This window comes from Miscanthus floridulus, chromosome 9 (genome assembly GCF_019320115.1).
Source record: "Miscanthus floridulus cultivar M001 chromosome 9, ASM1932011v1, whole genome shotgun sequence".
NCBI lineage: Eukaryota > Viridiplantae > Streptophyta > Magnoliopsida > Poales > Poaceae > Miscanthus > Miscanthus floridulus.
In genome coordinates, this window is record NC_089588.1 from 26,328,190 (window position 1) to 26,353,382 (window position 25,193).

Consider the following 25,193-nt stretch of genomic DNA (forward strand, 5'->3'; position numbering starts at 1 on the left):
CCGAGTCAGCACACTCGGTATATTCAGACACTCGGTAAAACTACAAGTTTACCGACGGGGTGCACTCGGTAAAAATGGTCACTCGGTATTAACGTGCCACGTCACCTAGGACAGCAACCGTGCCCAGACGGCGTCTAGGCATGACATGTTTACCGAGTGTTATGATCATACACTCGGCAAACATGAAAATTTTACCGAGTGTTGGGCCAATACACTCGGTAAACACTATATTTTACCGAGTGTATTGGCCCAACACTCGGTAAAATTCAACCAAATTTCTTGTTTTTCCCTTCATTCTTTTTCCTCTATCCACATATGATATTTAGTACTCCATTCCAAAATATGGTGTTTATTTCAATTTATTTACTATATTTCACAAAAGTTTCATTCTTTATGAAAATTAGGAACATATCGTGTGAATTTAATTGTAATAATTAAAATCGAACTCGATAAATCACAAGATTGGAAGAATTAACATTGAAGCATACATCTGTGTTATAGAAAAAATTTCATAACGTTTTGGAAGTATTTTTACATTCGTCGTTGCCGAACCGGTACATCTCCCAAAGAGACGCTAAACATTCACAATGACGAGTAGGATTTCTATTAAGAGTGAAATTCAACAATATGATTTGAACTTGGAATTTTTTAGATAGTAAATAGATGACATGAAATAGTTCGTGTGAAAGTTTGGTGAATTTTAGGATTAAATTGGCATTTTTTCTTTTTTGTTTTGCATGAAATAATGGATACAGTTACCGAGTGTGACCTGAAACACTCGGTAAAGGTTAGCCACGGCCCACTTCTACCACGGTTGCTTCTGTTTACCGAGTGCCGTAGATCTGGGCACTCGGTAATGTACCAGGCTTATGTTTACCGAGTGCCGTAGATCTGGGCACTCGGTAAACATGTACCCCACATGTCATTGGGCTGCGGTACTTGAGTTTACCGAGTGCCGTACATCTAGGCACTCGGTAAACAGAAACATTCAACACAGCCGTTTCTCCCTCAAATCGTGCACAGACGCACACACACACACCGCACACGCCTCCCCACCACCGCGGCCGCTGGCCTCCTCCCCTCCACCACCGCCGCCACCGGGCGGTCCCCCACAGCTGCCGCCACCGGAGAGACGGAGAGAGAGACAGCGGCACCGGCGCACCGGACGACGATCCCCTCCGCCGACGCCGCCCCGTGCTCCCTCCTTCGCTCCCGTTCCCGCGAGGTGGGGTGGGGTGGGCCCCAGCAGCAACGGCGACGGCGAGCACTCTCTCCCCTCCACCACCGCCGCCACCGGGGGAGGGCGGTCACCCGCCGCCACCGCGGGACTGCCGCCGCCGCGGCCGCCTCCTCCCCTCCAAGCTCCGGACCTGCTCATCTGCTGACTGAATTAGGTAACACACCACTGCTCCCATGCATCCGCTTGGCATTACAAAACTAGACAGCACAGCTTCATCACATCAAAGGGCTTATTCTCTTGATTTGGATTTATTTTACCACCCTTTTATTGTCTGGTTCACTCAAGTAGAAATAGTTGTTTCATTAAATAAGTATCATTAGATTTATAAATAGTTGTTTCATTAAATAAGTATCATTAGATTTATCATAAGATATATTTTCATAATATATATCCCCCCAAAATTGTCTGAAAACAAGAAACAGAAGTTCCTTCCTGGAGCATCTGCTAGAGTACCTGGGAATGGGTCTTTCCAGTATGTGTCCTCAACTGAATACATGTTGTAGTAGCCTGCAATCGTGCCTTGTGTCAGTTTTGTGAAAGCCCGGGTGCTATCAGAACACTCTGCATCCAGGTGTCCTGCTCTAGCAGAATCTCATTGAGTTCAGGGATTCCATCATCAATCTTAACTGTTCACCAGTAGTCATCACAGCAACAAGAGCCATCTGAAAATATGTGGTATATCCTTGTGTCACCAACTACAATCTTCCGTCCCGAATATTTTGATATCAACTTCAGTGCATGATGGCAGTGGTTGCATACACGCACATTCTTCTTGACAAGAACAGGGGTCCCAGCCTCAGATGATATCAGACCAAAGGCAACAGCCAGCCTTACACTATGCTTATTGGGAAGTACTGTTTTCCCTGATGCAAAAGGAACTGAATCGCGGAGATTACTTGGGCTATCTAAATCTTCTCCAATATTTCTTGATAGGATATCAGACAATTCATGAATTTTCTCACTCTGAGGGTGAGACATGTCCCCATTGACAAAACTGCACTCTTTATCATTAAGCTCGACAAGACTTCTTGCCTCTGTCCTTCGGAGCCCCTTCTCCTTCATCAGAGATCTTATCCTCTCCACATCCTCCCATCTCCCAGCATCAGCATACATGGAAGACAGAACAACATAACAGCCTGTGTTGTTGTGTTCCAGTTGGAATATCCTCTCTGCTGCATATTCTGCTATACCAATATCATTCTTATTTCTGCTCGCTGGCAGCAAGGAACCCCAAATCCTGGATGTTGGAGCAATTGGCATGTTTTCGATAAACCGCAGCACCTCCCTGAGGTCACCTGCCCGGTCCAGAAGGTCAGTCATGCATCCGTAGTGCTCAATCTGCAGAATCATACCATACTCCTGTTGCATTGAATTGAACTCCTTCCAGCCCTCAGCCTCCAGGCCTGAAACACTGCAAGCAGTCAACACAGAAACAAAGGTACTCTCATTTGGTTCCATACCACTGCACTTCATCTCATCGAACATTTCCAATGCAGTCTTTCCCTGTCCGTGAATTGCATATCCTATAATGATTGTATTCCAGGAGATCACATCCTTGCCTGGCATTTTGCCAAAGATTCCCCTTGAGGCCACAATATCGCCACACCTTGCATACATATGCATAACGGCATTCATAATGAGAGTGCTGTCTCTATAGCCTAACTTGACAATGTAGCTGTGCATTTGCCTGCATTGTCTTATTGAACGTAGTAAGACGAATGCTGGTACTACTGTTGTCATGGTGAAATAATCAGGATAAAGAGGTTGATTCAGTAGCTCCAGGAACAATGTGATGGCTTCCTGGTACATTTCCATGTACATGTAAGCAGCAATCATATTATTCCATGATACCATTAGAATAACAGAATCCAGAGAAACATCTTGCTACCATGTCTGGGTTAGTACTGCACCAAGGCTTATTACTCTGACTTTGTTGTTGCTTCTTGCAATACTCTGACTCTGGTCATAGGTCATCTTAGATTTCAGGTGATTGGGTCATGCCTAATCAAATCATCTGTGCATGTGCAGTTGCTTGACAAGGAAACCACGTTACCTACTGACATCATTGAGAAAAATAGTAAACATTATATAACTAAACCATAAAGTTTGCCAAAGAATAAAAGAAAATGTGTGCCTTGTATTTCTACAATAAAGTGACATTTATATTTATATACTAATTAAGCATTAGTTAAAACGTCACCCAAACCATAACCTGAATTTTCTTTTTGCTAAGTTACCAACATGAGGTCCCAAGTTCTGTAAAAGGAACTGGTCACTAAGAGCACATAATTCAAGAACACTATAAGCCAGAAAATTAAGCTGCTGCCGGTTGCATTCCAAAAAAAAAAAAATTAAGCTGCTAGAACTTTACAGTATTTCATTTGTTAAGATAGGGAAGTATTGCTAGGGGAAAGAACATTTTTCTTCACTGTTTCACACATGTCAAAAGCTATGCAAACTCAAAAGAAAACTGAAGAAAAAAATCTCAAACTCTAATGGGCATCATATAATCGAAATATGCATAGGTAAACTCTTCTGAAGCGCAAGAGTAGAAGCAGCAGAAATTTGAACCTTTGATGCGTCTCAACTCTTTACAGAGGGTGATAAAATCTCCCCATTTCATATGACACCGTCTTATAAACCTTAGGTAAAATCTCATCATCCAATCTAGCAAACATCTTCTATGTGAATCGACCAAGAACATGAATGTCTCTTTATCATCTCATATGGTTTTTCTCTAGCACTACTACTCTATTGCTCTAAACTGCAATATCGTCTATATGTTAGGATGGATGACCGTCAGTGGATGTACACGGGCTATCAGAAGAGGGGTCAATACACAAATGAATGGATTGAGAAGGCCAATGATTTCATGACGAAGGCATTTGCAAACGGACGGCGACATGCCTGGTGTCCCTGTAGGAAGTGTAAGAACAAGGCAATGAAAACATATGAGGAGATGAGTAAAGATCTTGTCAACAATGGATTTGTAGAGAACTATACCCGGTGGACCATGCATGGTGAACGCCATCGTGCGAGAGAAGAGGTCGTGAGACAACGGATCGAGGAGTTTGATTCTGAAGCCGGGGTGGCAGAAATGTTAAATGACCATGACATGGCTTTCGATGAAGGAAGTGCAGAGCAGGAGCCAGAGCAAACTGCAAAGGCGTTTTACGCCATGTTGGATGCGGCACAACAACCCCTTCACGGGCGCACCAATGTTTCTAAACTGGATGCCATTGCATGTCTAATGGCTGTGAAGTCCCAGTTTAGCTGGAGTAGAGAATCCTTCGATCAACTGTTGACAGTAGTTGGCACCCTACTTCCGGATGATCACGTTCTGCCAAAGAACACGTATGAGTCAAATAAAATCCTTCGTGCACTCAAGATGTCGTACGAGCAGATACATGCTTGTCCGAACGGATGCATCTTATTCAGGGGAGAACATGCTGACGATAAGTACTGTCCGAAGTGTAAGGCATCTAGGTACATTGAGTTAGAATCTGGTGATGGTCGGAAGACGCAAACAAAAGTCGGCGCAAAGATCCTGAGGTACCTTCCTTTCATACCGAGGATCCAACGGCTTTTCATGAGCGAGGAATCCGCAAAACAGATGACGTGGCACAAAACTGGACGCCGATACACTGACAAGATGATACATCCGTCCGATGGTGAATCATGGAAAAGCTTCGATCGGAAGCATACCGACAAAGCTAATGAGGCTCGTAATGTACGCATTGCACTGGCAACTGATGGGTTCAATCCTTATGGAATGGGTTCTTCACCATACACATGTTGGCCCGTATTCGTCATCCCTCTCAACCTCCCACCTGGCGTCGCCTTTCAACGGCAAAATATTTTGTTGTCACTTATAATTCCAGGACACCCGGGGGCTAATATGAGTGTGTACATGGAGCCTTTGATAGACGATTTGGTCCGTGCATGGGACGAAGGGGTAGTGACATACGACCGATTCACAAAGACAAACTTCAGAATGCATATTTGGTACCATTATTCCATGCATGACTTCCTGGCTTATGGGTTATTTTGTGGCTGGTGTGTTCACACGAAGATGCCATGCCCGATATGCAAGTCAGCTGTGGAGTTCTTTCGGTTGGAGAAGGGGGGCAAGTTTTCTTCGTTTGACAAACATCGACAATTCCTCCCTCTTGACCACCCATTCAGGAGAGACAAGAAGAACTTTCGAAAAGGTGTCACAGTGGAAAACTCTGCACCGGAAATGATGACAGGTGCCCAGGTTCTTGAGATGTTAGATGGTCTTGTGGTCGACAATGAAAAGGGGGGCTTTGTGGGATATGGAAAAGAGCATGCCTGGACACACAAGTTGTGCTTGTGGAAGCTTCCTTACTTTAAGGACCTCCTTCTTCCACATAACATTGATGTAATGCACACTGAAAAGAATTTCGCCGAGGCGGTCCTTCACACAATCATGGACTGGGAAAAGTCAAAGGACAATGTCAAGGCGGTCCTTCACACAATCATCTTGAAAGGCTTTTTTAGTTCAGATTGTGCTACAGTCAACACTATCATGTTAGAACCTAGAAGAGAGTAGGATACATACATGTATAAGTTAGATTATTAGTAATATTGTTCAGACCTTGAAAGGCGTCATGTTAGGTTCTACATGAGTACATAGGTGTTTGCCCAATTCATGTTCAGTCTACTCGACCATGTGTGACGATATCTTGCACATAGAGGAGAACTAAACAGCAACTAACTTGATATGTGTTATCTATTATATGCCTATATATTGATGTCACTGTTAACTGGTCTTTCGAAGGAATATTTGAATTTGGCATACTACCTTATGATTAATTGACAAATATGTTTATTTTCTTTTGCTCCCTCATTCCAGGGACCTTCTACAGCTGGATCGAACAACGATCAAGACTTGGACTTGTCTCCGTTTCTCGGTAGGGCTCCGACCATGTGACAGGACCATGTTTCACTTGTTTGTATGTTGAACTTAGAAGTGGGTTGAACTTTGTGGACTTTGGAAATGTTGATGGTGTTTGTGGACTTTGCATTGTGCTTGTGACATTTGTTGTAGCTATATGTTGGTTATAATGAGTGGATGTGACATTTGTGGACATATATGTGATATATATTGTCTATCTGTTGGTAACTGTGATATTCTGTTATAATTGTTGTTAATTGTGGCTGGATATGCACTGAAACAAACAAAAAAAATACTGTGGACAAGTTTTACCGAGTGTAACACTCGGTAATGGTTATGTTTACCGAGTGTTACACTCGGTAAAACAGAGAACAGAACCAAATTGGTTCTGATTCTGTTAATTTTGCCGAGTGTGCCATTTTTTACCGAGTGCCACGACCCCACTCGGATATATGTGCCATTTTTTACCGAGTGCCACGACCCCACTCGGATATATGTGCCATTTTTTACCGAGTGGAACACTCGGTAAATGAGTTAGATGTTTACCGAGTGTTACTGGTACACTCGGTAAACTATATTAGGAAAAAAATATTTGCGGAATTGTTTTAATCATGAAAATGGTTATCTGTTTACCGAGTGTTACTGGTACACTCGGTAAACTATATTAGGAAAAAAATATTTGCGGAATTGTTTTAATCATGAAAATGGTTATCTGTTTACCGAGTGCTATGTCTAACACTCGGTAAACGACGTCGTTAACGGCAAGCTTGGGGACTGACGACCGTCACGTCGTAGTTGTTTACCGAGTGCCGGCTTAGCACTCGGTAAGATTTATTCTCCGAGTGCCCCGTTAGTTAACACTCGGTAAACTAACTTTACCGAGTCGTTGTTTACCGAGTCATGTTTACCGAGTGTGGCACTCGGTAAACAATTTACCGAGTGTTTATCCATATTTGCCGAGTGTTTATCACACTCGGTAATTAATCAGTATCCCGTAGTGTATATGTATATATAAGTTGAGGAGTTACAGAACAAATTAATGTTATGATACAGCTTCATTCAGCTTGCTGATTCACGGTGATATATTCTGGAAATGCAACTTGCCAATAGCTGAATGTGCATAACATGGCTCACACGAATTTTTGGTTTGTCAAGACTCCAAGTGGGTGCTGTGAGCGCTGCTTCTTCAGATCGATAAACCAGCTTGACAGTTTTTATCAGATGCGTCAATTATATTAGTAAGTATAGTGCCCATTTCTTGTGACTACGACATGCTAGCTGGTTGTTACGGGCCGAGGGAGACAACGAGACATTACCTATACTTGTTCAACGCGTAATGCAACGGAAGCCTACAAACCAGCAAAATGCAGCTGAGGAGAGACCGAGAGAATACTGCATTCGATGCTTAATAATATTCGATGCACAAGACACCAACAAATCACCATGGATGCATTCGATGCTTAATAATGTTCTTATTAATTGAGCCGTCCCAGATGACAAGCAATAATTATGATTAGCAGAGACGCATGGAGTGGTGGTAATGGTACTGAAATAGAGGAGAGGCTAGCACACGAACACTGGGGATATTTAACTGTATCGTCAATCCTAAAGCTGCTATCTCAAGAGTTGTCATCAGTTATTGTTGAAACCGGCGGTCTCAGACAGTGTGGAGGAGGTAGAGGCCTCCGTCTCTCAGACAGCGTGGAGGAGACAGGGGCCTCCGCCCACCGAGCGTCGCCCTCGGGCGGAGGCTCGGGATAGGCACGACAGGTGGGTACGTGAGAAGCTGGCACGGAAAGCTAGGGTTTCATTAATTCATTCACCAACCAACCCGCACGGTTACAAGTGTTCCCTATTTATAGGGCTCAACTACTTCCTGACGGAATTTATTACAATGCCCCTCAACTGCTACAGTACATTCCTGGAATATTCTGCCACTGGTCTCTCGTTTGCGGGGCAATCCTGCCACGCCGTCTCCTAGTAACGGGCCTCCTTAAGCGGCCGGCCCACCGTGCCTCGATCTCCGGCCCAAAAGGCTCGGGTTCCCGATGCTGGCCTCCGTCTTTGGGGGCGCGCCGTCGCCTTGGTGGGTCTCCGCCGGTCCGGTCGGAGACGTCAACCGTGGGTCTCCGCCTGGCCGCGCGGGGGTCATGCTGGCGCACTCGCGCGGTCCCCGGGCGCCTGCGCTTGAGTACCTGCACACACTTAGGCAAGATTGTTTGTTTAATTAGTTCGGAGGTAAGGCGGCCTCCGCCCTCATGGTCGGAGGCGCCGTCCGCCTGAGCAAAGGTCGAAGGTCCCAGCGCACGGCCTGGGCGGAATTCGCGACAAGCCTGCTGGGTCTCGCGTTGTGCCCTACGAGCATAGCCAGGAAAGTTCCTTTAGTCAGCGCCAGGTCTCCGCCCTCGGATGGTCAAAGACGCCTTAGCGACACCGTGCTGTCGGAGGCCTTCGTCACCCGCCGAAGCTGTGTTACAACAGTTCCCCCCTTTTGAGACCATGGTTCGCCGGAGCGTGCCTTGAGCTCAAAACGCCTTGGCCAAAGGTGTGCGTGGGGGAGGAGGCCATTTGCATCGCCGTCTTCGAGCGAGGCCCCGCTACTTCCCCCCTGGCCCGCTCTGGCGTGGCCGCTGGTCTCGTTGAGAGTAGCCGTTGGGCAGCAAATCTAGCCGTTGTCCTATGGCGCGGCCGTTTATGCCGTGTCAGTTTCCATTGCATACCTTGCGACTTTTTCGGAGATGACCGTTGTGCGTCAGGCGAATTTTCCGGAGGTGACCGTTGTGTGGCGGGAGCCGGACCGCCTGCCCGCTGCCTATATAAGGGTGTTGTTGGTGGCGGGGTCCCCTCCCGCATTGCTCATTCGCTTTCATTGCATTTGAGACATCGCTCTCCGCTCTCTTCGCTTTCGCCTTTGGCTGCCCTTGCGCGTTCCGTCTTTCTGCTTGCGTCTCGCGCTTAGGCTGCTGTCGCGGTGGCTCTTCTTTCCGCCTCCGCCCAAACTTGCCGGCCCGCCTTTTTCGGACCCTACCGCCACCTCCTCGGCGTTAGGGCCGTCGGCTGGGGTGCGCGCTTTGAGGAGTGCATGCTTGCCTCTGCCTCCGTGTTGGAATTTGAGAAGCTACTGGAGGAGGATTTGGGGAGTGTCTCCACGTCCGTCGGAGACCTGATCGCTGTGGACTCCGGAGTCATGGCGATAAAGTCATGGGATTTCGGCCCCTCCTCCATTACTGAGGAGGCGGTCGCAGAGATGTTGAAGGAATCGTATTTCCCTTCTACGAGGGTAAAAATCCCTCCGCTAGGCCAGACCGTTCCGGAGCCGGAGGATGGATATGCGGTGGTGTTCCGGGACTTCTTCACCTGCGGCCTCCACCTTCCTTACGTCCCCTTCCTCCGCCGGGTGTTGGAGACTTTCAACGTCTAGCTTCATCATCTGACTCATACGGCCTTCCTCACGCTCAGCAAATTCTGTTGGGCGTGTGTCTCTTATGGCGCCGAACCGGATGTGGACACCTTCTGCGCTTACTACGAGCTGCAGAAGCAGCCAAAGAAGAAGAAGGAGATGCGGGAAGGCAAAGAGGTGGAGGTGATCTACCAGTATGGTAGCTGCACCTTCATGTCGAAGAGGAACCAAGGCGTAGATCGCCTGGAGATTTCATTCTGCCAGAAAGGCAAATGGGACCGTGGCTGGCTTGAGCAGTGGTTCTACGTGAAGACCTACGGGGTTTGTGGCACCACCGAGGATGGTGCGGAGGTCTGGGAATATCCACTAACCTCAAGGATGGAGGTGATGGCGCCGCATTCGCGCGTGGATCCACCGGAGGCGGTGTCTCCGGCGAGGGAAGCCTGTCAACGGGCCTTTGCGTTGGCGTGCCGTTACTCCGGGGGCCGTGATCTGGTGGAGCAGATAATGGCCTCCAACTATTGGCCCCTGAGCAAAGACAATCCACCCTTTCAGCTGGAAACGGTGCCGGTTCCCGTTTTTGGGCCGGAGGTCGGGATTCCGTTCCCCCGCTTTGGCCATTCTTTGGGGGAGGGGGTGACGGAGGACGGCTTTGTCTCCGAGGTTGAAGAAGCCACCATCGGGTTGGTCGGCAAAATTTCTGAGCGTGAGTACACGTCTCGGAGAGCCGTGGCATGCACCATGCCGCGGCTCAATCGAGTTTTTGAGGAGCTCGGGATCATCTACCGGGAGCGCGAGGTTCCCGCGGAGGTCCTGGCTTCGATTGACAAGAAGAAGAAGAAGACCTCCGCGAAGAACGTTACGGCAGAGGCCGAGTCCAAGAAGAGGAAGGGAGCCGCCGTTGCACGGGTGCCTCCGAAAAAAAAGAAGAAGGTCGGCACTCTAGTGATTGCGCCGGCCGCGTCTTCGTCCGGTAGTGCGGGTGTTGCCTCCGTCGGTAGTGAAGATGGGCAGAGCTCTTCCGTCCCGTCAAGGGACGTGCGGGTCGCGGGCGGCGGAGATAGCGGCTCTCCTGGTGCTTCGGTGCGCCCTTTGCGCGGCGCTGTGAGCGGTGCGGGGCGGCCAGAGGCCAGCGCTGCTCCGGCGCGATCCTTGCACGGTGTCACGAGTGGCGCCGAACAGCCGGAGGCCAGCGCCGTGAACCCTATGCTCGACATTTTTGGCGGGATGTCCTCAAGTTCTGAAGAGGGCGCGGAGGTCGACCTACGACATGCTCCTCCTGCTCCCGCCGTTGCTTTGCCTCCCCCGGTGCCAGAGGCCGTCGATGGGCAGCCGGAGGCCATTCTTGCAGAGCAGGCCCCGGCGGCTCGGTCTTCTTCGAGCCCCCTGCCCGCCGGGCCGCGGGGGAAAGAGAGTCGGCCTTCTGGTCCTTCGCCGCATGATAGGGCGGAGACTTCTTCCCATGGGGCTCAGCAGGCGGCCCACCCTGGGCTTTTTATGAGTAAGTTGGTTTGGCGCACACTTTTGTGTTTACTGTCTTTGGGCGGTTTATTTGTTTATGTATTATATGTTGCTTTTGCAGGTGATGTCATGGCCGGACTCCTCACTTCGGAGGAACAGGCGGCTGCTGCCAGCGCCAGGTTTGGTCCGGGGCAGCCGGGGCCGATGGCGCCGGGTCCAAGTGAGTGTGGAGTGTTTTTATCTTACTCGTCTCTTGGTCTACTGTTATTGCCTATGTCTGATCGGCCCTCTGACCTGAGTTGTTGTTGTTGTTTTTTTTACGCAGGCTCCTCCGGCACTTCTATTTCAGGTTGGGAAGAGTGCTATCTTGGGGTTCTTGGAGACGTCGGAGGTGGTCTCCGGCAGTTGGTGTATTCATTGTGAGATTTTTTTTTCTTCACCTTATGGTTTTGTATTTGTTTGTTATTCTTTGAACAGATCGCTTCAAACAACGTATGAGGGACATGGATTTCTTCCAGCTTCTCCGTGTTCATCTAGAACACCAGAGCTTGGTTCGTCTTCGGCAGTTTACGTTTTTTGGTGTATGCTTGCCTTTACATTTGTTTTGTTTTATTTCTATTACTGATCGCCTTTCTTTCTGATCGTAGGGGTATCACACGGGCGTTGTTATGGAGGAGCGCTGCACTCACGAGGTCTCCGACCGAGATTCTGCGATTGAAGCGCTCAAAGCGGAGAACGAGCGCCTGGAGGGTGAAAAAGGGCGTTTGACCAACTCCCTTGCAGCTCTTCGTCTTTCACTGGTGGAGAAGGAAAAAGAAACGGAGGTGGTGAGGGCCGATATCACCAAGGCTGCCGAGCAGGCCCGCAAGGCGAACGAGTTGGCCGAGGGTCTCTGGCGAGAGCTGGCCTCTGAGAAGGAATCCGCAGCTGCGATGGAGGGGCAGCTGACTTTGACGACGAGGCGTTTGGACTCGGTCAAGGTGGTTCTTGCTGCAACCGTTAGCCAGTACCGGGCCATCGTCGCTGGGTTCGGCGGCGAAACCTCCGCTCCTCTGGAGGAAGACAACGTCTACGCCCTCGCGTCCTGGCTAAAGCGTCACCTTGCGAAGCTCCCCGATCTGCTGAATGGATGCACGGACTACGGGGCGCTGGTGGGGGTGACGAACTACGCCAAGCTTCTAGTGCGCGGCGGGTGTACGCATACTGAGAGTATTCCGGGGGGGGTGCTGCCGGGTCCGGAGGTGCTTGGTGAGACTTCTCCTGGTTTGCGAAAAAGCTTGAGGAATTTCATTGGGTACTTTTGGGCTCCGTTTGGGAGGCTAGCCGCCCGGAAGCTGGCGGAGGAGAAGAGGGCGAAGGTATTTGTAGTCTTTGTTGTCGTTGTTTTTCCCTTCCCTTGTTTCTTACGAAGCTGTGGAGGCTTTTATTGCTCTGTGAAGCTGATATTGTGGTCTGTGCTTTAATAGGAGGCGCAGAAGGGTCTGGTGGGCAGGCCTCCGCCGATTGCTAGCTTGGCGACTGCGGGTGATGCCTCCACCTCTGCTAATGCCCCGAAGAGCGCTACGATCGGCGGTGGTGATGCCCGGAAGCCGCAGGCACCGTCTCCGTCCGTGTTTGGTGCGGGCTCCGCTCCTAGGACTTCTACAGCGTCCGAGACTCCGGAGGTCTAAGCTCTTTGTAGGATTTAGTTCTTTTAACTTGTATATCGCAGTCCGGTTGGACTCTTGTGAATAAAGTTTCTTTTGTTCTGAATGATTTCGTGGAAAATTTTAAACTTGCGCAGGTTCTGAATCTGGAACCTGCGCAAGATGTTGCGCCTTTGAATCTCTACAACGATGGTATTTACGTGAGAGGAGAGCTTTGGGAGTACTGGCGTTCGGCTTTTCCGCGCAGCGTTGCGCGTGACGTGTTTGAGTCAGTTAAGTTAGACATAGACGACGAGCATGCTGGGTTTACTCGCGCGCTTGCTTGGCATGGACCTCCGCCACAATAGTTAGGATTTTATTGTAAGTTTGTGTCCTGTAAGAATGCTACTTGATTTTATATGGAATACAAAACAGGTTCGCTTTCTTGATTGTTTGTGCGGGGGCTTAGGTCTGTTGTGCTAGTTTACATATCTCGTCTAGTCCCGAGCTTGCACACCGTTGTCCTTTGCTTGGGCGAGCGTGCGCGATACAGAGGTGGTGGCCGGGACCTTCGCCCCATTTTTTCTCCTTCTCTATGCTTGCTTGATGGCCGGGGTAGAAGTCTCCGCAGTTTTTGGACCGGCGGAGGCGTACTTGAAGTCCGCCTGGCGAGGCTTGCCGAATCGGTATTTGATCCGACTGGAGGTTTGGCGCAGCTTGTGCAGACGGCGGAGACTTTTGATATTTCTTTAGCTGGTTGTTTTAGCTGTCTGGAGGTATTGGTCTCCGACGCTGCACTCCCGTGGGACATGGTTGATCTTTGGAGATGGCAGGTTAGGTCTCCGGCATCAGGGGGATGTTACGAGATTTCGTGCGATATCCCCCTTGTTCCATAGGCCTTTGTTGTTCATCACCGTGCCATAGGTCCTAACTCTTTCCCCACTGCCTCCGACTGTCTACTGTTGCTTCCGATTTTACAAGTTTTCGTACAATATCTATGGTTGACTGGATATCTAAGGAGACCCCCGCCTCCATGTCTGTCGCTGTGGCTTTTGCCGGCGCTATGCCTTGCTCCCCCCTTGCGCCCTTGCGCCCTATGCTGACTGAGTTTTTAAGGGCATGGGGGGAGTCCGTTTTTATAGTAGGGTGGTGGCTTTCGGGTGTTAACATTTTTGTACGTTGTTAGTTGGAACGTATCTTGGCTTTAATAGCCTATATCTTTCTTGTATTATTCGTTCCCCTTGAGATCTTTTGAAGTAAAGAGGCCCGGCGCCGCAGTGGTTGCAGTGTTTTGTCAGGCACTTTCTGTTTTTCCTATTTTTGATGGCGGAGACCTTCTTCCTGGTGCTAGTGTCACAAATTTGTTGCCCTTGACGCTAGGGGGGTTTTTTGTGTTAAGGTCGGAGGCATGTTTTCCCGAGGTTGTTTTTTTCTTGGCGCCTGAATTTGTTCAGGTCTTCTTCTATGGTCGGAGGCCTGTTTGGCCAAAAAAAAAATTGACCTTGCTGCCTGACTTTGTTCTGGTCTTCGTCAAGGGTCGGAGGCCTGTTCGGCTAAGGTTGTTTTTGCCTTGATGCCTGACTTTGGACAGGTCTTTATCAAGGGTCGGAGGCCTGTTTGGCCAAAAATTTTTACCTTGATGCCTGACTTTGGACAGGTCTTTGTCAAGGGTCGGAGGCCTGTTTGGCCAAAAATTTTTGCCTTGATGCCTGACTTTGGACAGGTCTTTGTCAAGGGTCGGAGGCCTGTTTGGCCAAGAATTTTTGCCTTGATGCCTGACTTTGTACAGGTCTTTGTCAAAGGTCGGAGGCCTGTTCGGCCAAGAATTTTTGCCTTGATGCCTGACTTTGTACAGGTCTTTGTCAAGGTTCGGAGGCCTGTTTGTCCATAGAGGTCGTTTCAAATCGCCAATGCCTTTGGCGGGCGCTTTGAAAGGACCTGTGCTTGTTATTGTTCATCGAATATTGCGGCGCCAGAGCTGGCCGCTTTCGGTTTCGGACTTTTCAAGCATTCTTTTGGGGGATTACCTCTTTATACTTGTAGAGGATTTTTACATTGAGCCTGCCTCGTTAAAAACCTCACCTCCGCTTCGAGTTCCCCTGTGAGGAAAAGAGTACAGGCTCTTTTACATTTTTTTGGTTGAAAAAAAAAACTGAAAGGTAAATGAACGGAGGGGCCTCCGCTTGTTATTTGCGGAGGTTGCCCTTTGGTACACTGCCTAGATGTAATATCTTCGGAGGCTGTCGATATTCCAGGTGTGGGTTGTCGTGACACCTTCGCCGTCGGTCAAGTAGAAAGAGCCAGGGCGGCCTACTGCCGTTGCTATATGGGCCTTCCCATTTCGGTTGCAGTTTACCAACAAGTTGTGCGTTGGGTTTTCTTCTGAGCACGAGGTCTCCGTGTTTTATGTCTTTCCTTACCACCTGAGAGTCTCTCCACTTCTTGGTTTGGGACTGATATTTTGCAATGCTTTCGACTGCTTCCAGTCTTATGGCTTCTATTGTTTCTTTTGCATATTCTTCATCCTGCAACATTAGCTGTCTCGTTGTGCGGAGGCTTTCGTGCTTGATTTCTTCCGGCATCATGGCCTCTTCTCCATTAAGCAGTTTGAATGGTGTGAATCCTGTTGTTCTTGGGATGGATGTATTGTGTGACCAAATCACTTTGGGTAATTCATCTACCCATTTTCCTTTGCGTAGGCCCAGCAATGTTTTTGATATTGCTGAAAACACTATTCTGTTTGCTCTTTCCACAGCACCATTGGACTCTGGGTGGTATACTGAGGCGAAGGCTAGTTTTATCCCAATGCTTTTGTAGAATTCTTTGAAGTTCTCTGAATCGAATTGTTTTCCATTGTCTACTGTCAAAATCCTCAGTACACAGAATCTGCAAATGATGTTTTGCCAGAAGAATTTTCTGATAGTTTCTGAGGTTATCTTCGCCAGCGGCTTTGCCTCTATCCATCTTGTAAAATATTCTACTGCCACTACTGCGAATCTGTTTCCTCCTTGGGATGGTGGTAATGGGCCGACCAGGTCCATACCCCATCTTTGTAGCGGCCATGTCGGAGGTATAAGCTGGGTCTCCGACGATGGTTTTGACTACCCTGGAGAGAATGTTTGGCATGCTTTGCATGTTCTGACTGTCTGCTCTGCGTCTTTTATGTGTGTTGGCCAATAAAAGCCTTGCCTTATTGCCTTTGCTGATAAAGCTCTAGAGCCAATGTGCGACCCGCAAATTCCTGAGTGTATTTCTTAAAGCAACTCTATGCCTTCGCTCTGCGATATGCATTTGAGGAGAGGCTGGACTACTCCTTTCTTGTACAGTACACCATCTATGATTGTGTAATTTCTTGCCCTGGCCTGTATTCTTGCTGCTTTTGCTTCATCTTCTTCGGTGGTTTTGCCTTCTAGGAATTCTGTTATCGCCTTTCTCCAATCTTCATTTTGCAGGTGTAGCATGGGCTTTAGTGCCTTAGATGTCTCCGCAGTTGCCAGAGACTTCAAGATCTGGTAAAAGGTGTTTGGTGGCAGTGGCAGGTTGTTTGCCGCAGCCTTTGCCAATTCATCTGCCTCTGCATTTTCTGATCTTGGGATGTGCTTCAGGGTGAAGCCCTCGAATCTCCGATCCAAATTTCTGACAACTGATAGGTATTTGATGAGTTTTGGCTCTCTTGCTGTGTATTCTTTCTCTACTTGGCCAGTGACCACTTGAGATTCTATTTTGACTGTCAATGTTTTTGCCCCTAGGGCCTTTGCTTTGCTCAGCGCTAAGATCAGGCCTTCATATTCTGCTATGTTGTTTGTCGATTTGAACTCTAGCCTTGCTGCGTATTTCAGTCTGACGCCGGAGGGTGCCATTAGGACGGCGAAGGCTCCTGCTCCGGCTTGGCCCTAGGCTCCATCCATGAATGCTATCCAGCCTTGAGTTGTTGGTTGCACCTTGGGCTCTGTTGGAGGTGTCCAATATGCTACAAAATCGGCTAATGCTTGTGATTTGATTGCTGTTCTGGGGACATACGAGATACCGAACTGTGATAGCTCTGTAGCCCATTTGCCTATTCTGCCGGAGGCTTCTTTGTTTCTGAGCAAGTCTTGGAGTGGCAGCGATGTTGGAACTGAGATTTCGTGGGCTTGGAAATAATGCTTTAGTTTTCTTGATGCCATCAGCACTGCATAGGCGACTTTCTCTACCTCTGTGTAGTATAGCTTGGCTCCGGACAGTGCTTCTGAGATGAAATAAACTGGTTTTTGAGTTTTGCCTGATTCTTTCTCCAGCTCATGGACTAAGACTGCGCTGACTGCATGGTCGGAGGCCGCCACATACAACAATAGGTGGCTGTCTAATTCTGGGACGGAGACCATCAGTGAGTTTGCCAGATACTCTTTCAAGTTATGAAATGCCTCCAACTGCTTGGACCCCCATTCGAAGTTGCCTCCGCCCCTCAGGGCTTGGAAGAAGGGTAGGCTACGTTCTGCTGATTTTGAGATGAATCTGTTGAGTGCTGCTATTCTTCCCGTCAGCTTTTGCACTTCTTTCTTGTTTTTGGCTCTGCCATTGTCATTATTGCTCTGGTTTTGTCCAGGTTCGCTTTGATGCCTTCGCTGCTTGTTATATAACCGAGCATCTTCCCTTTTGTGACTCCAAATATACATTTTTCTGGGTTGAGGCGGAGGCCAGCTGTTCTGAGGTTGGCGAAGGTCTCCTGTAAGTCGAAGACATGATCATTCTTGTTCTTGCTCATGACCACTATGTCGTCGACGTATGCTATGATGTTTCTATCTAGTTGTGAGCCCAAAACTTCCTTTGTCATTCTGGCAAAGGTTGCTCCGGCATTTTTGAAGCCCTCTCGCATTCTGGTGTAGCAATATGTCCCGAATGGAGTGGTGAAACTTGTCTTGTCTTCGTCTTCTTTTTTTCATCCAGATTTGGTGATACCCATAGAAACAGTCGAGGAGAGAGAACCTCTGGCATCTGGCTGCCTTGTCGACGGAGGCATCTATTCTTAGCAATGGGAAAGGGTCTTTTTTGCAAGCTTTATTCAGATCTGTGAAATCTATGCACATTCTCATTTTGCCATTCTTCTTTGGTACCAGTACTACGTTTGCAAGCCATTCTGAATACTTGACTTCCCTGATCACTTTTGCATCTAGCAATCTTTGCACCTCCGCCTTTGCTGCCAGGATTCTGTCCTCCGACATTTTTGTCTGTTTCTGCTTTCTTGGTCTTGTTTTTTCATTGATATCCAGTTCGTGTTGTATGATGTCCCTGTTGACTCCCTGGAGGTCGGAGGCTGACCAGGCGAAGATGTCCTTGTTTTTTACTAGAGTTTCCATGAGCTCTTCCTCCTCTGCCTTGCTCAATTGTGAGCTAATTGTTACTTTTCTGTCTGGTAACTCCTTTTCTAGAGGGATCAGCTTTGTCTCTTCTTGACCTGCCATATCTGTTTTTCCTCTGGGCATATCCGGAGGCTCTAGTTCTTTGTCTGCCGACTCGACTGCATTGATGTTTCTTTGGGCTCTGTAGATAGCTTTTTCTATGTTTCTTGCTTCTTTCTGGCTGCCTCGGACTGTGATAATACCATGGAGTGCTGGTATTTTCATGCACAGGTAGGCCATATGCAGGGCTGCGTTGAATTTGGTTGTGAATCCTCTGCCCAAGATGGCATTGTATGGGTAATACAGATCGACTACGTCGAAGGTTATGTACTCGGTTCTAGCATTTGCTTGGGTTCCAAACGACACTGGGAGTGAGATTTTTCCTAATGCTTGTATCTGCTTGCCTCCGAATCCTATTAAAGGGGATTCGGAGGGCTGTAGTTGATTTCTGCTGAGCTTCATTTGGTCGAAGGTATTTGCGAAGATGATATCTGCTGAACTGCTAGTGTCGATCAGTACTCTGCTTATCTCCCATGCTGCTATGTTGGTCTTGATCACCATTGCGTCTGCGTGAGGGTAGCTCTCTAGCTGGAGATCTTCTTCTGTGAAGGTGATTGGGACTCTGGACCAATCTGTGTGTTTCGCCGGGCCTTGGACTGCTACATTGTTTACCAGGCGGAGGTGATCCTTTTTCTGCTTTTTCGTTTGAAACTCCATTGATGATCCTCTGGCGATTGGCAATATCATGCCTATTGTTGGCAGTGCTCCATGAGGGTTGACTTGGTTTTCTGGGTTTGGCTCGTTTTTTGGTGTTTGGGGTTGGTTGTGAAGTGGTGGCGGAGGCAGTTGCTGCATGTGGTGTTGTTGCGGCGGAGGCTCGAACCTTATTTGGTTTTGTTCCGGTGGGTTTGTTTCGAGGTAGATTATATGGGGAGATTTTGGGTTTATGTAGGTCAGGCTTGCCTCCGACCTGTAGTTGTTCGCCGGAGGCTGCTGCGAAGGCGATGACCGCCATGCAGGTAGGAAGTTTGGGTAATAGGCAGAGGCCAGTGTGGAGGGATGTATTTGGGTTGCGTTTAACGCTGGGTACATTGGGCAGTACTGCTGGTGGCCAGTTGTGTAGGTGGTGCTGACCTCTCTTGCACTCTGCTGTGTCGGAGGTTGGGCAGTCTGCTTGTTCTTCATCCTTTCTTGTGTTTCTTTTGTCTCCGGACAATCTTTGGTGCTGTGCCATGCGTTTTCACCGTGGAAAACGCAATATGGCCTGCGTTGTTTCTGGCTTTGGTTTTTGTTCCAGTTTTTGCCTTGGTAACCTTGCCGACCTTGGTTCCTTGTCTGGGTCTCCGGCGATGTTGGCGCTGCCTGTTGCCCTTGCTCGTTGTGAGGTTGACCCTCGATGCTGAGCACTTGCCCCTGGCCTGGTTTCTGATTTGATGCATTCTAGTTCGTATAGGTTTTCTGGGAATTTTTGCTGTTGTTTTGCTGTCTATTTTGACTCTGCTCCTCCAGCCTTTTCCGGAGGTCATTGTCTGATTTGTAGTACTTCTCGAACTTGTCGTACAACTGCTGTATGGAAGTTGGTTTCTTTCTTGCTAGGTGTGCTGCGAACGGCCCGATTCGGAGCCCTTTGATCGCTGCTTCAATGGCGATCTCTTCTGGGACGTCTGGTGCCTTCGCCTTTAGTTGCACAAATTTCCGAAAGTAGTCGTGTAGTGTGTCTCCCTACATTTGTCTGCATTGGAACAGATCTGTGGATGTCAGCGACTGTGCTGCTAGCCCCTTGAAGTTTGCCAATATCTTGTCCCGGAGATTTTCCCAGGAATAGACTGTGCTAGGTTTGAGCATGGAATACCAAGCCAACGCGTCACCTTCGGCGGCAATAACAAATGACTTCGCCAGGACGGCGTCGTCTCCACCGGCGGAGGCTAGTGCTGCCTCGTAACTCATAATGAACTGATGGGGGTCTGTCTTTCCGTTGAACTTTGGTAGTGTGATTGGCTTGTACGCTGTTGGCCATGGCGACTGTTGTATGCCTTCAGAGAGTGGGGACTTGGGATCGATAGGCCTCCGCATCACCTGAGATGGCATCGTGGGCTGGCTGATCACTGGCGTAGGGCCTTGTAGCATGGTTGCAGTTGGTGTTGCTGCGGAGGCTGGGATTGCGGAGGTTAACGCTGGTACTGCATGCTGCATACTTAGCATCTCAGCATGTAGGACTGCCAACTGCTGCCTTATTTCTGCTGCTTGTGCTGACGCTTGAATAGCTTGCTGATTAGCTGCGAATGCTGCTGCCATTCTGTCCCTCTCTTGTTGCGCTCTTTGCAACTGTGCTTGCAGCTGTTGCAGTTCTTGCTCGGGCGTTGTGGCTGAGTTTGGTTGGGCCTCCGGATCTTGAATCTCTAGATCTTGGGGTTCCGGTGGTTGACCCTGAGCATCTGCTCTGGTGTCATCCTCCGCTGGCGAGGTTGCGTAGGTGCTACGAATGTTGCGCCTAGGCCTTCCTCGCTGACCCGTGGTCGCTGCTGCTCTGGTGGTGGTTTTTCTTTTCCCTGCCATCGTTGGTTTGCCTTGGCCAAACCACGGTGGGCGCCAATGTTGAAACTGGCGGTCTCAGACAGTGTGGAGGAGGTAGAGGCCTCCGTCTCTCAGACACCGTGGAGGAGACAGGGGCCTCCGCCCACCGAGCGTCGCCCTCGGGCGGAGGCTCGGGATAGGCACGACAGGTGGGTACGTGAGAAGCTGGCACGGAAAGCTAGGGTTTCATTAATTCATTGACCAACCAACCCGCACGGTTACAAGTGTTCCCTATTTATAGGGCTCAACTACTTCCTGACGGAATTTATTACAATGCCCCTCAACTGCTACAGTACATTCCTGGAATATTCTGCCACTGGTCTCTCGTTTGCGGGGCAATCCTGCCACGCCGTCTCCTAGTAATGGGCCTCCTTAAGCGGCCGGCCCACCGTGCCTCGATCTCCGGCCCAAAGGCTTGGGTTCCCGATGCTGGCCTCCGTCTTTGGGGGCGCGTTGTCGCCTTGGCGGGTCTCCGCCGGTCCGGTCGGAGACGTCAACCGTGGGTCTCCGCCCGGCCGCGCGGGGGTCATGCTGGCGCACTCGCGCGGTCCCCGGGCGCCTGCGCTTGAGTACCTGCACACACTTAGGCAAGATTGTTTGTTTAATTAGTTCGGAGGTAAGGCGGCCTCCGCCCTCATGGTCGGAGGCGCCATCCGCCTGAGCAAAGGTCGGAGGCCCCAGCGCACGGCCTGGGCGGAATTCGCTACAAGCCTGTCGCGCCTCGCGTTGTGCCCTACGAGCATAGCCAGGAAAGTTCCTTTAGTCAGCGCCAGGTCTCCGCCCTCGGACGGTCGAAGACGCCTTAGTGACACCATGCTGTCGGAGGGCTTCGTCACCCACCGAAGCCGTGTTACAACAATTATAATAATAAAAAGTTAAATATCCCCGAACACTGCCTTCGTTCAATACTACTAGTATTGTTCTTGAAACCCTTACAAGAGCTCTGCTTTCGGTAGAACAGAGTACCCCGGTCCTCTTCCTCCTAAACCAAATACCTGCAGATCACAAGAACAGAACCCCTGCGAATTGAGGTACATACTCTCTCTCTCTCTCTCTCTCTCTCTCTCTCTCTCTCTCTCTCTCTCTCTAGATCAAAAATGCATCATATTCACGTCTCCGTTCTTTGCTTAAGTCGATTTCAGCTCTCTAAAAAAAAGTCGATTTCAGCTCCTCCGCGCTCTCTGGCGCTGGCCAACCACAATCCTCGCCATATGCCCATCAGCCTTCACCAGCACCTCTGCCACCCTCCGTCAAGCAGAGCAGTAGCCAGTATCCAGGCCAAGCTGCTGACGACTGCACCGAGGCCGGATCCATCTACGGAGCATTCTCGCTCCCCGCAACAAATCTATGTGCATAAGCCTAGTCTCTCCCTGCTCTTTCTATTTTTCTTTCCATCCTACTCCCTCCAATCTAAATTATTGGAAATTTTGGTTTTTCTAGATACATTGTGTTGGGAAAATGATCCCAACACAAAGGATGATGTGCAATTTGAATGTACTGAGAACGAGATGAGAACTCGGGACAAGTTCGACGACTGCTAGTGAAATTTACTCTTTATTTAATAATTAATCAAATGATAAAAAACTTTGTTAACAAACCACATATATAAAATAAATAAAGATACTGACAATTTATTTGATATTACATTTATAAGATATGGAAATAAATTTTGTAAGTTTTTATTTTAAATAAGTTTATAAATTTTGGCAGAAATAATATGTCATATCAATACTAGTAATTTAATTTTAATTATTCTATATTTCTACAAAATAATATTGCTACATATATAATTCTTTGATATAACAAGTTCAACATTTTTAATGCCAAAGTGTAGGCTGAGACGATAGTTCATTCAATTTTAGTAAAATAATTTTTTAATAAAAGCTACAGGAGTGAATATAAACAGGTACATAATACGGTGACTATAAAATACAAGAGTCGGTAATGCTAGAGTGACCACTTCTGTCCACAGACGTCACCTAGTTGCACCGTAGTGCTATACATATTACATATATAATAAATTTTGCCATGCGGCTGCTTGCGGGTGGTCGGAAATGAAAATAATGATGAATAAAAGATACACTGAAGAACATTGTAGTGTCGATTATAGAAAAATGTGATGGTTTGCCTCTCGCAGTCAAAGTAATAGGTGGCCTTCTGCGCCAGAGAAACACAAGGCAAAGCGACTGGAAAAATGTCCTAAATGATTCTACATGATCAGTATCCCAAATGCCTGAAGAGCTAAACTATGCAATATACCTTAGCTATCTAAGATTTGCATCCTGATTTGAAGTCTTGCTTTCTGCACTACGCCCTCCTCCCCAAGAGCACAATTTTCTCGCATGACCGCATTATTGCCATGTGGATTAGTGAAGGATTTATTCATGGAAACTCACAAGATTTTGAAGTACTAGGAAGAGAGTACTATGACCAGTTGATAGCTAGGAACCTTCTAGAGCCTGTTCCAAGGTTTGTCGACCAGGGAGTTTGCAATATGCATGACGTCATTCGCTCATTAGCTAGAGATGAAGCAATGATAGCTCACAAAAGCGAGGCTGGCCTTATCAATTATATTAATCCACAAAATGTTTTTCGGATATCACTAAAAACCAAAGGATCAGAGTCCAATGAGCTTGGGTGGAGTTCTCTGCAAGCACATATATCACTACGGACACTAATTTTAGTTGGGGGAATAAAAATCAACCCAGGTGATTCTGTCATCTTTTCCATGTTTGCAGACTCGACATATAGAAGATGGAAATTTCGATGTATTGTCAGAATCCTTGTTCCAACTCAAACACTTGAGGTATTTGTCCCTAGATGGCACTGACACCTTTGCCAGAAAAAATAGCTAAGATGAAATTCTTGCAGTGCATTGACCTTTCTAATTGTAAAAGTTTGGTGAAGCTTCCTGGTGGCGTTGGGAGGTTACATCAGCTGAGGTACCTAAGCCTCTTTGACTCAGGTATAAACAATATACCTAAGGGTTTGGGCGGCCTAACTAATTTGAGAATATTGAAGGGCTTTCCAACCCACGTGGAGGGTGATTGGTGTAGTTTGGAAGAATTTGGGTCCCTTAACCAGCTCATGGTGCTTCATATACATGGCCATGGCCTGGAGAATGTATCTTCTTCCCCGTTTGCTATAAAGGACAGGCTTGGTGAAAAGGTGCACCTCAGCTTTTTGTACTTAGAGTGCACTAGTAGACGTGGAGGTGCTCAACGGTTGGTAAAACATGAAGAGCAGCAAGAAACCGAGAAGGTGTTTGATGAGCTCTGCCGTCCACCTTGCTTAGAAAATCTAAAAATCCAAGGTTACCTTAGTCAACTACTTCCACGGTGGATGACGTCGACAGCAATGGCGTTCCTTGGAAGCTTGAGGAATCTAGCAATGGAAGACTTGCCTTATTGCGCGGAGCTACCCGACGGTTTGTTCCAGCTCCCCAGCTTGGAGTTGCTACAGATTGAAAGCGCCCCAGCCATCAAGCGTGTTGGGCCAGAGTTCTTAATACCACACCATCATGAGCTCCCAGGTGGTTCTGATTTCAAAAATTGAGGTTTTTTTTAGGGAAAACAGGAGGGGTAAAGCCCCCTACTGTGCTTTTATTGAAATACTAATTTTACAGTTCTACAGTTCTCAAAAACTGGAATCAAGATACAAAGAAGGTTACAAAGAAAATTAAAAGGATTACACTTAAGCTTCTAGCCATGTATCAATTGTTGGATGGTAAACTGTTTTTTCCCTTAGTATAACTAAGGCAAACTCTGTCCTGAAGATCAACTTGCATCGTTGGATGGGGGCTGGAATTCCTTTGAAAATGACATCATTCCTAACAGTCCAAATAGACCAACACATCGTTACCAAAATTTCCATAAAGAATGGCACATGTAGTTGAGTCTTGAAGGCTTCAAAAATCTGCAAAGGTGAAGAAGACACTGGTACCAACAGATTCAGAGTATTCCAGCAAGCCATTGCAAAAGGGCAGTCAAAAATGAGATGGAAGAGAGACTCTTCTACACGATGAGTACAGAGAACACAGTTATAATCTTGCAGAAACATTGTTTTACGTCTGAGTAATTCTCATGTACTCAACCTGTCCTTGAGTAAAAGCCAAAAGAAATTTTTTCTCTTGTTTTGGCATGCAGATTTCCAAAGCCATTTATATATTGGGTGTCCTTGGGAACTCCCAATTGTTGGTCTATTCTAATCACATAGTCATTGTGGGGGATATACCCCCGGGTACCGCAAGATGGTACATGGGCCGCACCATCCGAGGTGGCCCGGCCCGTAAGATCAAGGTGTGCACATCAAGATTACAAGTTGTACTAGATATTGTAATAGTACCAAATTGAATACTTTACTTGTAACCTTGTCTCTTCGGAGTATATAAGGAGAGACAAGGGTCCCCTAGAGGACAGGTTAATCTGTATACATCTCAATACAATACACCAAAGACACAGGACATAGGGTATTACGTCGATCAGACGGCCCGAACCTGTCTAAATCGCTGTCTCTGCGCCTTGTGTCACCATCTGGTTCCTGATTACACGCACCGTCTACCGATAATCTACCACCACGGGCACCCCCCTCGGTGGAT

At 48.0% G+C, this 25,193-nt stretch overlaps 1 protein-coding gene and 1 pseudogene across 1 annotated transcript; both read right to left on the reverse strand.

Moving 5' to 3' along the window:
• Nucleotides 1-1,670: 1,670 nt before the first annotated feature.
• LOC136481594 (pentatricopeptide repeat-containing protein At4g35130, chloroplastic-like) lies at nucleotides 1,671-3,094 on the reverse strand. Its single transcript, XM_066478930.1, has one exon. It carries the CDS (start codon nucleotides 3,092-3,094, stop codon nucleotides 1,871-1,873), a length of 1,224 nt encoding a protein of 407 aa, XP_066335027.1. The 3' UTR covers nucleotides 1,671-1,870.
• An 11,768-nt stretch (nucleotides 3,095-14,862) lies between these two features.
• Nucleotides 14,863-20,578, reverse strand: LOC136484406 (uncharacterized; annotated as a pseudogene).
• Nucleotides 20,579-25,193: the final 4,615 nt, after the last annotated feature.